Raw genomic sequence first — 15115 nt, forward strand, 5'->3', positions numbered from 1 at the left:
CAACAGCATAATGACTCAAACACATGATTTATATTTGCTGTGCCTGAAAATACTACACTACAATACCCTATCCAATTTTGCTTCATTGAATGAATGATCTTTGATTTTGTTATATCTTTGTTCTGGTATATGCTCCTGCACTTAAGAATGTGATTTCTAATTTCATTATTTTCTTTGATCAATGACAAGAGTATTGTGATCAGCTAGTATCAACACACTCAGAAATACTAAGTGTGTGAGCACACTTCCATCTGGGTAAGTGCATGTGCTCACTGCCTATCACACTGCAGCCTTCATTCCCTGAGGAGGACCTGAAAACTAAATGCTGAGCCAACCAATTTCCGGACCATTAGGTACAACTAACTAGCACGAGCAGTGACTTGTATTTGCTGATCACAAGGAATTCAGTGGTAACCTCTTTATCCAGAGTCATGCCAATGTGAAAACTGACACCAAACAGGCTTTGTGAAGGAAAAAGCAGAGATATATTTAAAAAAGGCTCAATAAGTGTGTAAGGTAGAAGAGAGAAATAAGGTTATGTGTTTGCTCTACCAGCACTTTTACGCTATGCACCACTTAAATGCATGCAGGAGCATTTAAATGGGTTTGGAGGGTGCAGCCCAGGACACAGGAGGGGATGGGGATGGGAGATGTCATAACCCGGGACTTAAGAGAGGAGGTGATGAGAGCAGGGGGGTGGGACAGTGGAAGAAGGGAAGGGATGGGGAGGAGACAAACTCCCACATCCTCATTTCCACCCCATCTTTACTGTCCACCCACTGTTCTCACATTCTCACCACCTCGCTACCTCCAACACCATCTTCAATCCCCTCCCATCCAGTCCTCACTCTTCTCTGTCCCACATCTGACATTGTCGTCACCCCCATCTTCCTTCCCATCCTCACTTTCTTCCTGTTTCTCGCTCCCCTGTCCTCACATTGTCATTATCCTTGTCTTCATTCCTGTCCCATCCTATCTCCACTCCGATACTCACTCCCCTCCTGTACTTACTCTCCCCTGTCCTTATGTTGCCATCATCCTCTGCCTTTACCGCCTACTGCTAAACCTCTTTTAAAAGTTTGCGCTTCGTCTCTGCGCAAGATGTCAGTCATGAATCTTACTTAATGACATGTTAGATCTGGAATCAAGCAAGTGTGTGTTTCTAGATAAGCGCACATGCCCATGTCAAAAGACACTGTCTCTGCTGATAGGGTGGGAATAAGTCTGGTGGGAGAAGACTTATATGGAGTATAAAGCCCAGTTAACCCAAACAGTCTGTTTCTTTGCTGTAAATACTCCATAAATTGTACCTCTGAGCAATAACAATAAATAGTATTTAATAATAGACATTCTAATTCTGTATATTAAAGTATTATTTCTAAGCTTTAAGACCATACAATAGATAGCAGTTGTGTTGTTTCAGTAAAATTAACATTTCTTATTTATGGTCATTAAAAATTAGATTATGAACAATATTCCTTTTTTTATAAATTTAGTAAGACTTTACCTTGGTATATCACTGTCTATTGTAATATAACCATAAAAAAACACTATGATCCCAACCAGTGACGCTGGCATCAAGAGTTGCGTGTACAGTCCCAACCATGCAAAGTACAATCCAATCTTCTCTCCAAAATACTTCCTATGAAAGATGGGAATGTTAACAAAGTATTAAACAATTAGTAAAATTGAAATAGAATTAGACTGATTTAGGAGGCAAGACAAAACTGCCCAGATTAATTCAGTGGCCAACACTCCAGGTATGAACTGTGTGCAATGAAGGATCCTTATGGCAAAAGTAGACCTATTTCTGCCTCACCCAGTGTTTAAGTGGTCCACTGATGGGAACACGGAGCAGAGCATTCACTCAGATCTGATTTTACTTGACTGATCCAAGAACAATAGCATCAATCAAACAAGTTTTCATGTTAACTTATGACCTAATGCACAATTTTGCAATTCACAAAACATTATTCTGTGCATTACTCAATAATTATAAACCACATGATTAAGAGGACACAAATGAAAACACATTGGCTTGTGATCCTACTGTAGACCTTCAAACAATGGGACTGCATATTCAGAATTCCTGATTTACTGGACACACCATTTATGAGTAATTACTTCTCATGAACTGAAGGTTATGTCAGCCAAGAAATAGTAAAATCAAGCTCCATAAATCATTTCTAGATATGTGCTGCCATGAAACTTTGCAGTGGTCACACATAATTATAACATTTATACTAAAGCATTTTCAATGAACTATCACTTTCTAAAACACCAAACCGTATAATTGTGTTGTAACTAAAGTAACATTGTCATTACAATTAGGGAGACTTCATCAGGAATTTCTGAAGGAGAAATGTTTAAATAAATACCTTATTAGATCAATTGGCTGGTATTTATAAAACACTCCATATCGTGCCCATTCTTGATACAGCACCTGTAAAGTAAATCAAATACTTTAATATTTTATGAGCATAATTTTATGGTATATTCACAAACAGATGGTTATGGTAGATTCAAAATCTTGATGGCTCAATTTGCACAAAGTCAATGGCTTCAAGTTTCTGCTTGTTAATTAGTTTGAGTTTTGTTCCCAAAATGAATGAGTCCATTCTTGTGTTTTATTTGTAAGGTGATGGTATTTTTATTCATTGTGGAATGTGAGCATTGCTGGCTGGGCCAACATTGACTGCCCATCCCCAAGTGCCCTTGAAAGGTGGTGGTGAGCTGTCTTCTTTAACTGCCGCAGTCCATGTGCTGAAGGTTGACCCACAATGCCCTTAGGGAGGGCGTTCCAGGATTTTGGCCCAGTAATAATCGTGAAGTCAGGTACTTTGGTGCCCAGTGTTAAGATACTGAAATTAAATAGTGAGAGGCATTGTTTCTAATATAGAGATATGTTAGATAGGGACATGAAATGAGTCACTGAGTCTGTGTCTGTTGGGGTTACAGAGGCCGGTGATCTTAATGAAGGATATAAGAATCTGAGAAGATTTAACAGCTGCAAGCTGAAAGGATGTCTCTCCTTATTGGAAAGTCTAGAAGTTAGGTTCTCCCATTTAAGATGGAGATGAGGAAGATGTTCTTTCTCTTGCTGTGTCCTGAATATTTGGAGCTCTCTTCTGAAAGAGCAGGGGTGGCAGGATCATTGAATATTTTCAAAGTGGAATGAGGTAGCTTCCTGATTTATAGGGGAGACAAAGATTTTTTTAGGACAGCCTGTAATGTGGAGTTGAGGTGACTGTCAGATCAGCCATGATCTTTGAAGGGTGGCACCGTGGCTCAGTGGTCAGCACTGCAGCCTCACAGTACCAGGGACCCGAGTTCAATTCCAGCCTCGGGTGACAGTCTGTGCGGAGTTTGCACATTCTCCCCATGTCTGCGTGGGTTTCCTCCGACAGTCCAAAGATGTGCAGGCTAGGTGGATCGGCCATGCTAAATTGCCCGTAGTGTTCAGGGGTGTGTGGGTTATACGGTGAAAGATCTGGGTGGAATGCTTCAAGTGGCAGTGTGGACTTGTTAGGCTGAAGGGCCTGTTTCCACACTGTTGGGAATCTAATCTAATCTTAGTGAAAGACAGAGTGGGCTGCAGAGTCCAAACTGTCTCCACCTTAATTCAGATATGCTTAAAAACTATAACCCTGTTGGGCCAATCCAATAATCCCACCAGATACTCAAGGAAAATACTGCAAATCTTGGAAATCTGAAATGAAACTTAAAACTAAGATAATAAAATGTGAGGCTGGATGAACACAGCAGGCCAAGCAGCATCTCAGGAGCACAAAAGCTGACGTTTCGGGCCTAGACCCTTCATCAGAGAGGGGGATGGGGGGAGGGAACTGGAATAAATAGGGAGAGAGGGGGAGGCGGACCGAAGATGGAGAGTAAAGAAGATAGGTGGAGAGAGTGTAGGTGGGGAGGTAGGGAGGGGATAGGTCAGTCCAGGGAAGACGGACAGGTCAAGGAGGTGGGATGAGGTTAGTAGGTAGCGGGGGGTGCGGCTTGGGGTGGGAGGAAGGGATGGGTGAGAGGAAGAACCGGTTAGGGAGGCAGAGACAGGTTGGACTGGTTTTGGGATGTAGTGGGTGGGGGGGAAGAGCTGGGCTGGTTGTGTGGTGCAGTGGGGGGAGGGGATGAACTGGGCTGGTTTAGGGATGCAGTAGGGGAAGGGGAGATTTTGAAACTGGTGAAGTCCACATTGATACCATATGGCTGCAGGGTTCCCAGGCGGAATATGAGTTGCTGTTCCTGCAACCTTCGGGTGGCATCATTGTGGCAGTGCAGGAGGCCCATGATGGACATGTCATCAAGAGAATGGGAGGGGGAGTGGAAATGGTTTGCGACTGGGAGGTGCAGTTGTTTGTTGCGAACTGAGCGGAGGTGTTCTGCAAAGCGGTCCCCAAGCCTCCGCTTGGTTCCACCAATGTAGAGGAAGCCGCACCGGGTACAGTGGATGCAGTATACCACATTGGCAGATGTGCAGGTGAACCTCTGCTTGATGTGGAATGTCATCTTGGGGCCTGGGATGGGGGTGAGGGAGGAGGTGTGGGGACAAGTGTAGCATTTCCTGCGGTTGCAGGGGAAGGCGCCGGGTGTGGTGGGGTTAGAGGGCAGTGTGGAGCGAACAAGGGAGTCACGGAGAGAGTGGTCTCTCCGGAAAGCAGACAGGGGAGGGGATGGAAAAATGTCTTGGGTGGTGGGGTCGGATTGTAAATGGCGGAAGTGTCGGAGGATAATACGTTGTATCCGGAGGTTGGTAGGGTGGTGTGTGAGAACGAGGGGGATCCTCTTGGGGCGGTTGTGGCGGGGGCGGGGTGTGAGGGATGTGTCGCGGGAAATGCGGGAGACGTGGTCAAGGGCGTTCTCGATCACCGTGGGGGGAAAGTTGCGGTCCTTAAAGAACTTGGACATCTGGGATGTGCGGGAGTGGAATGTCTTATCGTGGGAGCAGATGCGGCGGAGGCGGAGGAATTGGGAATAGGGGATGGAATTTTTGCAGGAATCCTGCAAAAATTCCATCCCCTATTCCCAATTCCTCCGCCTCCGCAGCATCTGCTCCCACGATAAGACATTCACCCTCCTGCAAAAATTCCATCCCCTATTCCCAATTCCTCCGCCTCCGCCGCATCTGCTCCCACGATAAGACATTCACCCTCCTGCAAAAATTCCATCCCCTATTCCCAATTCCTCCGCCTCCGCCGCATCTGCTCCCACGATAAGACATTCACCCTCCTGCAAAAATTCCATCCCCTATTCCCAATTCCTCCACCTCCGCCGCATCTGCTCCCACGATAAGACATTCCACTCCCGCACATCCCAGATGTCCAAGTTCTTTAAGGACCGCAACTTTCCCCCCACGGTGATCGAGAACGCCCTTGACCGCGTCTCCCGCATTTCCCGCGACACATCCCTCACACCCCGCCCCCGCCACAACCGCCCCAAGAGGATCCCCCTCGTTCTCACACACCACCCTACCAACCTCCGGATACAACGTATTATCCTCCGACACTTCCGCCATTTACAATCCGACCCCACCACCCAAGACATTTTTCCATCCCCTCCCCTGTCTGCTTTCCGGGGAGACCACTCTCTCCGTGACTCCCTTGTTCGCTCCACACTGCCCTCCAACCCCACCACACCCGGCACCTTCCCCTGCAACCGCAGGAAATGCTACACTTGTCCCCACACCCACTCCCTCACCCCCATCCCAGGCCCCAAGATGACATTCCACATCAAGCAGAGGTTCACCTGCACATCTGCCAATGTGGTATACTGCATCCACTGTACCCGGTGCGGCTTCCTCTACATTGGTGAAACCAAGCGGAGGCTTGGGGACCGCTTTGCAGAACACCTCCGCTCAGTTCGCAACAAACAACTGCACCTCCCAGTCGCAAACCATTTCCACTCCCCCTCCCATTCTCTTGATGGCATGTCCATCATGGGCCTCCTGCACTGCCACAATGATGCCACCCGAAGGTTGCAGGAACAGCAACTCATATTCCGCCTGGGAACCCTGCAGCCATATGGTATCAATGTGGACTTCACCAGTTTCAAAATCTCCCCTTCCCCTACTGCATCCCTAAACCAGCCCAGTTCATCCCCTCCCCCCACTGCACCACACAACCAGCCCAGCTCTTCCCCCCCACCCACTACATCCCAAAACCAGTCCAACCTGTCTCTGCCTCCCTAACCGGTTCTTCCTCTCACCCATCCCTTCCTCCCACCCCAAGCCGCACCCCCCGCTACCTACTAACCTCATCCCACCTCCTTGACCTGTCCGTCTTCCCTGGACTGACCTATCCCCTCCCTACCTCCCCACCTACACTCTCTCCACCTATCTTCTTTACTCTCCATCTTCGGTCCGCCTCCCCCTCTCTCCCTATTTATTCCAGTTCCCTCCCCCCATCCCCCTCTCTGATGAAGGGTCTAGGCCCGAAACGTCAGCTTTTGTGCTCCTGAGATGCTGCTTGGCCTGCTGTGTTCATCCAGCCTCACATTTTATTATCTTGGAATCTCCAGCATCTGCAGTTCCCATTATCTCTGAAACTTAAAACTGTTGGTATTGCTGAATATTTCCAATATTCTGTTCTGGTTGTGTATAATCAGTGTCCAAAAAATTTCAACTGTTCGAAGTAGCACAGGCTTTTGCTAAATGGGTTGCAATCTGTATGGTGAACAGTGATGATAATGTTTTGTCCAGCTGTGGGTCAGCTTTTATTGAAAGCCATTGGAAAAATATTTTATATTCCACAGACTGAAAGAGAATGTGAACATTTTTTAAAATATGCTGTTGCTTAAAGTTGAGCATGTTTCTGATTTGTTCTCGCTACTTGTCTCCTTCTGTAAATTTAACCTGGATTGTCTTTCTCTTGGTGTTTTTGCATTGAATTACATCGTCTCTACAACATTGGTGGAATTTTTGCTACACTTGAACCTGCACCCATTTTTCCTCATCTGATCACAAAGCTCACAAAATGTCTTCTCCCTCAAATTTCCCCAGATTCCCCTTAAATGTATGTGTGTTTTCTGCTTTAACTATTCCCTGGTGGCATGGAGGGGAAGGTGCCGGGTGTGGTGGGGTTAGAGGGCAGTGTGGAGCGAACAAGGGAGTCACGGAGAGAGTGGTCTCCATGGTGGCAAGTTCCACATTCTGATCACTTTTTGGGTAAAGAAGCTTTTCTGAATTTTCTACAGGACATGCTTCTCACATTCCTTCTATGTTTCCTTTTCTGTATGTTATGTCTGTTTATCTTTTGCCCTCACCTACTTAAGGCTCACTTTGCTCTAACTAGGCACCTGGCTTTAGGTGTTAGATGTCGTATTTTCAGACACTGCTGCTGTCTGCATGTGTTTTTCTGGTTTGGGAAGTTAACTGTCACCAATTCTTTCTCCATGCTGAGTCTAGGTCTTGTTCAATTATCAATGGTAGAGGATAGACCATTGATGAGTGTAAACTGAATAGGCACTTGGCTTCAGTAATAAGTCTGTTTATTGCATGACAACACAGGTTCAATTTACATTAACTACCTAGTCATAATTAAAAAGGGCTCCTGGGAGCTGTAGAATACATCTGCTTCCTTCAGGTATTCATGAAGAACTTAATTGTGTCTACCCAAGGTCTGCGTAGAATCTCCAGGCTGGGTAAAATTTACTGCAACATGAACAATAATTTCTTTAGAACCATTAGCTTTGACACAAAGCAAAGACCTGTATTGATGGCTGTGTTTGATGTGTATATTTTGTTGCATCTTAGGCATGGGCTGGGAATTTGCAGACAGAATGTGTAAAAGTATTGGAACCATAAGCAAATGCACATTAAGGGCAGCCCTTAAATAAAAACATTACATACCCAGTGTACGGGGAAGAAATAATGCAGAAAAGATTGTCATTTAAATTTATCTGACTGCTTTCCACACAACTGTCCTTCACCTTAAAATTAGAATTAGCTTTATTATCACATGTGCTCATATAGTAGAGAGTGAAAAGTTTAGAAGTCACCACTTATGGTGCCATCTTGGGTACCAATGTACCCGGATACAGATCCTTTAAGTTCAAAGCCTTAGGGAAAAAAATAGCAAAATAGATAAATAAAAGGCCCAGCAACAAATTAGAAAAATAGAGAAATGAGTTCAGACTTCCGATCCACACTGTGCGCAGTCTTGGCTGATAATTTAAGGCTGACCGGAGGAAAATTTCTTTCAGATTCCCAACTAAAGCAGTCTTGGTTGTTTTTTAAATTCATTCTGGCAGTATCTTTGGAAAGATATTTGTGGAAAGAGAAACAATTAACATTTTAAGTCCAAGATGATACTTGTCATGCAATTATCATTCACCACAACAAGAGAATCTGGTCAATTTTCCACTTGGAAAATAGGTTTACTTAAACTATTTCTCAGAGCACCAGGGAACCAGAGATGCCAAAAGTTAGCACAATTCAGCTATATCTGACTTCTCCTTTTGGCTGTTGTCTTTCTCCGATGACTAACACACTGGCCCAGAGCCATAAAGTGAAGAGCTGCCTAAAATAGTACAATATTGTTGATATCCTTCCACCTGCACATTTGAAAACAAATGAGAGAGATGTTATGATAGCTAAATAGGTTTGATGACAGCCTTACCTTTCGTTCATTTTCTTCTGGATCAGTATCTTCATTATCACCCTTCAAAAATTAAATTTTACATGGAATTCAATGGAATGTCCAGTAAACAGAATATTCATCCCAACCACTCCACACAAGTAATACTCACAATTCTTGATCTACGCTCATCAACATGAGCGAAGGCAGTGATATTGTGGAAATGCTGTTGGACTAATAGTGTAATAGGGACATTGGTACAAATCCCACCAAGGCAAATAGTGAAGTTTGAATTCAATAAAATAAATTGGGAATATAAGGGTAGCTTACTGGTGACCGTGTAGTCACTGGCAATTGTTATGAAAACCCACTTCATTCACCAACACCCTCCAAGAAGAGAAATCAGCTCGCCTACATGTGACTCCATACCTAGTGCAGTTGATGCTTAAATGGCTGATGGGTAAGAAGTACAAATCCAGCCAGAGATGGCAAAACCTCAATTTTTTTTTCAACATAAGCTTCCATTCATTTTCTCCTCCTGCATTTATCTAGCTTTCTTCCAATTAAGTCAATGGTATTCACCTTAGCTGTTCCCCATCATAGCACATTTCAGATTCTGTAGTGAGTTAAACATCCAAACGCTGGCTGGATTTAATGCAGCCAATTGGGATGGAAAACATAGCGCAGAGTCACATAATCACAGACAGGCGCAACTTCTGGGTCCAAGCAGAAAGGAGACCTCTTCTGATTACATCAGAGGGAGGATGTGGCTGATATAAGTTTTCTGACCGTTGTTGGTGGGATGTCAATTAGGTTCATTAATGATCAAATTAATGCCCATCGTCCCTGAGACCACTCCAATTTAGTAGTGGTTTAAGGATTAAACAGGAGCCGCACGGCTTTCTCTCACCTTGAAAGGCCATTCTTCTAACTCCATCTGATTAATCAATAGCCCCCTGGTGACAGGAGTCAATCGTATTCAGATAGAATCACAGAATCATACAGCCTCTGCATTGCAGATTGAGGCCATTCAGACCACTGAGTGTGCATTGACCCTGCGAGGAGCATCCCACCCAGATTCTGAATGTGCCTTCCTTATCCATTAGATCCTGCGGTGACTCAAATTCAGAGCTTCTTGCTCAGAGGCAAGGATGCCACCATCTACACAAGACATCCTAGAAAAATTTGGATGGCTGGGTTGCTCAGCGAGTAACATTGCTGCCTCACAGTGCCAGGGTTCGATACCACCTTTAGGCACCTGTGTGGAGTTTGCACATTCTCCCTGTGTCTGTATGGGTTTCCTCTGGGTGCTCTGTTTCCTCCCACAGTCCAAAGAAGTGCAGGTTAGCTGGATCGGCCATACTAAATTGCCTGTAATGTCCAAGGATGTGCAGGTTAGATGGATTAGCCATAAGAAATGCAGGGTCATGGGTTGACTCTGGATGGGAAGCTCTTTGGACGGTCAGTATGGACTTGACAGGCCAAATGGTCAGCTTCCACACTGTAGATATCCTATGAAAACATAACACATACTTACATCATGAAGAGGGAAAGCTGAATCATAAACTCCATTTGCTATTAAAGCGGCTATACCTGAAAACAAATTTACAGTTAAAATCAAGAAACTTGCAACTAAATTCAAGCATATAATAGAATCAAAAACTGAGCAGACTCTCATCTTCTAACTATAACTTCCAGTCAAAAATTTTACAGGTCCCAGCTTACAATGATTTTGTTGAATCAAGACGTCACTCGCACCCAACCTTCTTTGAGTCAGGAATCAACAATATCTCAGCCTAAACCCATAGGTTGGAGTAAAAGCCTGCACTGCTTGCAGTAGATGAAGCTGAAGCTACTTTTGAAAGTTGTCCTAGGTGTCCACAGCACCTCGTACAAAGCTTTGTGATAAATTTTTCAATGGTGAGTGCAAGTGAATGCAAGTATTCTTCCCCTCAATGGCATTAGCAATTAGGATACAGTGGCCTGATCAATGCATACAGGCCCAAAAATACAGACAGCATTTGTGGCTAACCTGCCTACGACTGGAATAATGTACCGTCAGTTGTATGTCTCCAGTTTCATGGCAGTGTCTGGCATTCCACAGATATTAGTCTCTGACTTAAGGGCAACTTTAGTCACAGGGGATTTGACAATATACACTTGCAAGTAAACTTAATGCATTGAATTCGATTGCAAATAACCATTTTCCCTGTGAAAATAATTAACCAAAATGTGTCATGAGAGATTCCTAAGTGGTCATATAGAATTATGTACACATTGTAATTTCAAGAACAGGCCTTTTTCAATTATAACAGCCATGAGCTGCTCTCTGTTAACCGTTCAATTCTCTGCTTTACAGCTGGTGGTGACAGGAGAGACAGATATTTCAGTTGGACTTTCATTGCACATGAAATTGTAAGGTATCACCAATAGTGTGAGTACCAATGACCAGTGATATCATAAATTCTTGAGGGCCAAGCTTTAATTTGTATCAAGTCAGCTTTCTTAAGGTGGAATTTTAAAGTAATGATGTGTGGAAGTCCCTTTTGTTCATGACACAAGCCAACATTAAGCAACAATAGAAGAGGAGTGGACCATTCAGCACCTCAAACACATTTTGCCATTGAATTAGACCTTTGATGGTTTATACACTTATTCCATTAGCTTCTCTTACATCTGAAACTCTGAAGGCCATGCTGCAAACAACCAAAACATCACAATTCCAGCTTTCTGGGGAGACAGCTCCAGGTTTTCATTACTCTTTGTGTGAACAGTGCTTCCTGACCACACCCCTTAATTTCACCCTAATTCAGCGCACCCTTGTTTCTCAGCTCCCTCGTCACAGGTAATAATTTCCATCCTGTTCCTCTGGACCCCACTGGAAAAGTAAAAAGCAAAGATACCTCTTTGGGTCTCACTTACATCCAGGCCATTCATTAATGTAGTATAGGAGACTCAATGATCTAAATTAAGGTCTGACCAGTGTACTTATTGAAGACTCGTGTCTGCGCAGGCTGGTTTAGATTCCAGCTACTCCACTATTAGGCAAATAATAACTAAAAACAGCGAAAAAAAAGCAGATTGTTGATGGACAAGTTTCCAAGCTGACTTTTACTGCCTGCCAGTTCTGATACAGTGAGAATATATATAGGGGGTCTAAATCACTTTAACGCAGACCCTTCATCAGAATTTTAACCTACAGTTTCTGACCCTGCTCTTCAAAGGATGTTATCCCTTGAGAACTATGTTTAAACAAACAGAACTATTTTTAAAATAATACATTCTGGAAACATCCTCCTGTAGCTGTAGAATGACATAAATAACCAATGTTTGACTTGAGAAAACACCACTCCAAAAAGATTGCAATGTCTTACATATGTGTATACTTCAAAAATTGCTATAAAACCATGCTGAAAGATGCTGTATTGGCTAATATAATAGCCTTACCCATGTTATATCTGGCTGTTGTACAAGATGTCCGCTTCAAAATTTCATAAACCTGCAAAAAATGAAGAAAAAGTCAAAGCTCACAACTAGAACTACACCTGCATGAGGGAACAGGTGTGTCCCAAAATGCAACCTATAGATTTAAGCAACTTTTGAACCCCAAGCAATTCAGTCTTAACTACATTCACATGTCTTATATCCTTACCAAGTTCACAAAATGCAAATAAGCACATGTAAATAAACAGTAATTGTAATAGTTTCTAGTTTTCACTTTATATTCCATATTTTGTCTTGAAAGTCCATTTTACTTAGACACAGAGAACTTCAATGTAAAGGGTAAGCAGAATAAAGTCTATACAATATTTTTGCTGAAATATTTACAGTACAGCAGGTGAGGGAGCTTACTGTATTTCAATAATTCAGAAATAATATGTAGTTTTGCAATAATTTTTATTTACCAATTATAATTATAATAAATTTGTTCTTAAACACCCTCCCCACCAAAAGTAATCCTTTGTTGATGGCTAGGTTTGTAGAAGCAGCCAAAGTGTTTCAGCTGAGAATGAACCAGAAGAGAAGGTAAAAAAAATCAAATATTGAGTCTCATAGGAGCTCAGTTAACCCTTATTTCAAGGCTTTTAAATTCAATTTATAGGTTGCTATCATCTCTCATCCCAGCACTTGGTGTGAACCATATTCACTATATTTGGACAAAGGGTAAAAATTGACATGTACACCATTGTTTCAGGGACAGTTAAACATTTGCATGGTATATCAGTTTAAGGTAGTGACGCCATGCAACACCAACTTGTTCCTGGTTTCTAGGGATACTAGTTAGCTGTCTCAGGCAAATATCACAATGGAAATGCTACAATCAATGTAATTAAAAGTCACTATATTCCTAACAGTCTGGCAGTGTGACTTACTATTCGACTTCGGGTTGAATTGTCAAAAAAGGTTTCCTTATTTGTCACATTGTACCTGTGAAAGAGCAGAAATATGGCTAAAGGTTCGTGTGTTTCCCTGCCCTCATCCACATTGCTTCACCCTGCCCTTGGAAGCAGAATCTTCAGGCTTTGGGAACCTCTGATTAAATGCTTACAACCTCTCGGACAAAAGCATTTTTCATCAGCCCTCACATCATGCCCCACGCTGCACCTCTTAAATGCTTTTATTTTTACTTTATCTCATCTGTAATATTGCAATATTTCCTCCATGATTGTACTTTCAAACAAATATTTTTTTTAGATTGCAAGGGTATGTTGAGGGTGAATAAGGCATGAAGAGTCCTTTCAAAAGAATGCGCTGCAAAGTTTTATGTTATTTATACAGGGGATGTGGGTGTCGCTGGCTGGGCCAGCATTTATTACCCATCTGTGGTTGCTGTTTAGAGGATTGTGGCGAACTGCCTTCTTGATCGGGCACAGTTCATGAAATGTAAGTACATCAACAAAGTCACTAAGGACTGATTTCCAAGCAACTCTTAAGGAAGGGTGAAATATTTCTAAGTCAGGGTGAGAATCTATTACGCTCCATTCTATCTTACGCACACTAAATTAATGCCATTTGACCTATGAAGCTGAACTGCTTTGTACAAATACAACATTAATAGCCAGGGACAATTAATGACAAAGTCTAGAATGAAGCAAACATTATTTTAAGAAACCACAAGTTAAAACAATAGACTTTGGTGCTAAGTTCCACATTCATTGCAAGAATCATTCCATTGCATCTCTTGAATGTTCGATCTGTCAGAACATCTAAAAGTGAGTAATAATAAACTTTATCAAACGTTTCCCAATGAATTTTTCTTTTGTGTGTATGCATTGCTTACAAATACATCTTGTCTCTGGTGAAGGGATATGACAGGTGCTTGCTTTTCTGGGTTGACTGTTCATTTCTGGGTTGTAAAGGCTTTGTGAACTTTTCCCAGATGGAATTCATTTTTGCTGCGATTCCATCCTCCTGTTGAATTTCAAAAGCCTGAGAAAAAAAATAAAAGTATGAATGTTTAAATTAATTTCAGCCACACAGGACTGTCTACAATTGTTATCACTACCTCAGGGCATGAAGTGTTTTTCTCAGTCTGCATTTTCTTGGACCTGCAACCTAAAGCCTGCACTGTAAATATGCTCATGTCATGGACACAATTTTCAAACTTTAACTGCTTTGAGGTTTAAATGCATTTTTCCTATTAAACTATGCTTTTTAACAGCACCCAATGCACCTAAACAACAGCTGCTACAGGGGCAAATTTTATGGCCAATATTCCAAACATTTCTCTATGACCTCAAAAGACGACATTAAAATATGATTAATCCAACCTTTTCACCTCACAAACAATTGGAGCTCAATACTATCTGAGCTTTAAGCCCTGGCCTGAGGGATTTATCTAGTAGCCCATTGCCACTTTAGCACTATCACCCAGCTGTGACCCTGGATCAGTTGAGATTGTCAACTTCAAAAGGTCAGTTTGAACTGTTCCCCACCTGCTGGAATGGCACGGTGGCTCAATGGTTAGCATTTCTGCCTCACAGCACTGGGACGCGGGTCCAATTTCAGCCTTAGGTGACTGTCTGTGTGGAGTTTGCACATTCTCCCCGTGTCTGTGTGGGCTTCCTCCATGTGCTCCAGTTTCCTCCCACAGTCCAAAGAGGTGCAGGTTAGGTGGATTGGCCATGCTAAATTGCCCGTAGTGTTCAGGGATGTACAAGCTAGGTGGATTAGCCATGGGAAAACACAGGGATACAGGGATGAGCTATGGTATGGGGGTGGTTCTGAGTGGGATGCTCTTCAGTGGGTCATTGTGGACTCAATAGGCTGAATGGCCTGTTTTCACGCTGTTGGAATTCTATGATGAGAAATGGTCATGCTCTGCTTTAAATCCCACTTGCTCGACCTTGGTCGGGGGGGGGGGGGGGGGGGGGTGTCAAACATCATGTAGCATCCACTGTCTGAACCATACATGCCCATCACCTGCCTGATAGTAAACAGCTTACAACAACTGGCAGTCTGTAATTCCATTCACGTTATCCTCATCATCTCTCCGGCAAAGAGTTCCAAACACACACAACCCTCTGATAAAA

The 15115-nt window shown here is 43.0% G+C and overlaps 1 protein-coding gene across 2 annotated transcripts in view; it reads right to left on the reverse strand.

Moving 5' to 3' along the window:
• The window catches only part of ano2b (anoctamin 2b), a 155136-nt gene that overhangs the window by 117027 nt on the left and 22994 nt on the right, over positions 1–15115 (reverse strand). For both annotated transcript variants that reach the window (XM_059654660.1, XM_048553662.1), the window contains exons 5-11: positions 13864–14012; positions 12956–13010; positions 12030–12081; positions 10120–10175; positions 8625–8666; positions 2379–2443; positions 1508–1642 (exon numbers count right to left, since the gene is read on the reverse strand). In XM_059654660.1, coding sequence (XP_059510643.1) covers positions 1508–1642; positions 2379–2443; positions 8625–8666; positions 10120–10175; positions 12030–12081; positions 12956–13010; positions 13864–14012 — 554 coding nt within the window. The remainder of the gene's footprint in view (positions 1–1507; positions 1643–2378; positions 2444–8624; positions 8667–10119; positions 10176–12029; positions 12082–12955; positions 13011–13863; positions 14013–15115) is intronic.

This window comes from Stegostoma tigrinum, chromosome 25 (genome assembly GCF_030684315.1).
Source record: "Stegostoma tigrinum isolate sSteTig4 chromosome 25, sSteTig4.hap1, whole genome shotgun sequence".
Lineage (NCBI taxonomy): Eukaryota > Metazoa > Chordata > Chondrichthyes > Orectolobiformes > Stegostomatidae > Stegostoma > Stegostoma tigrinum.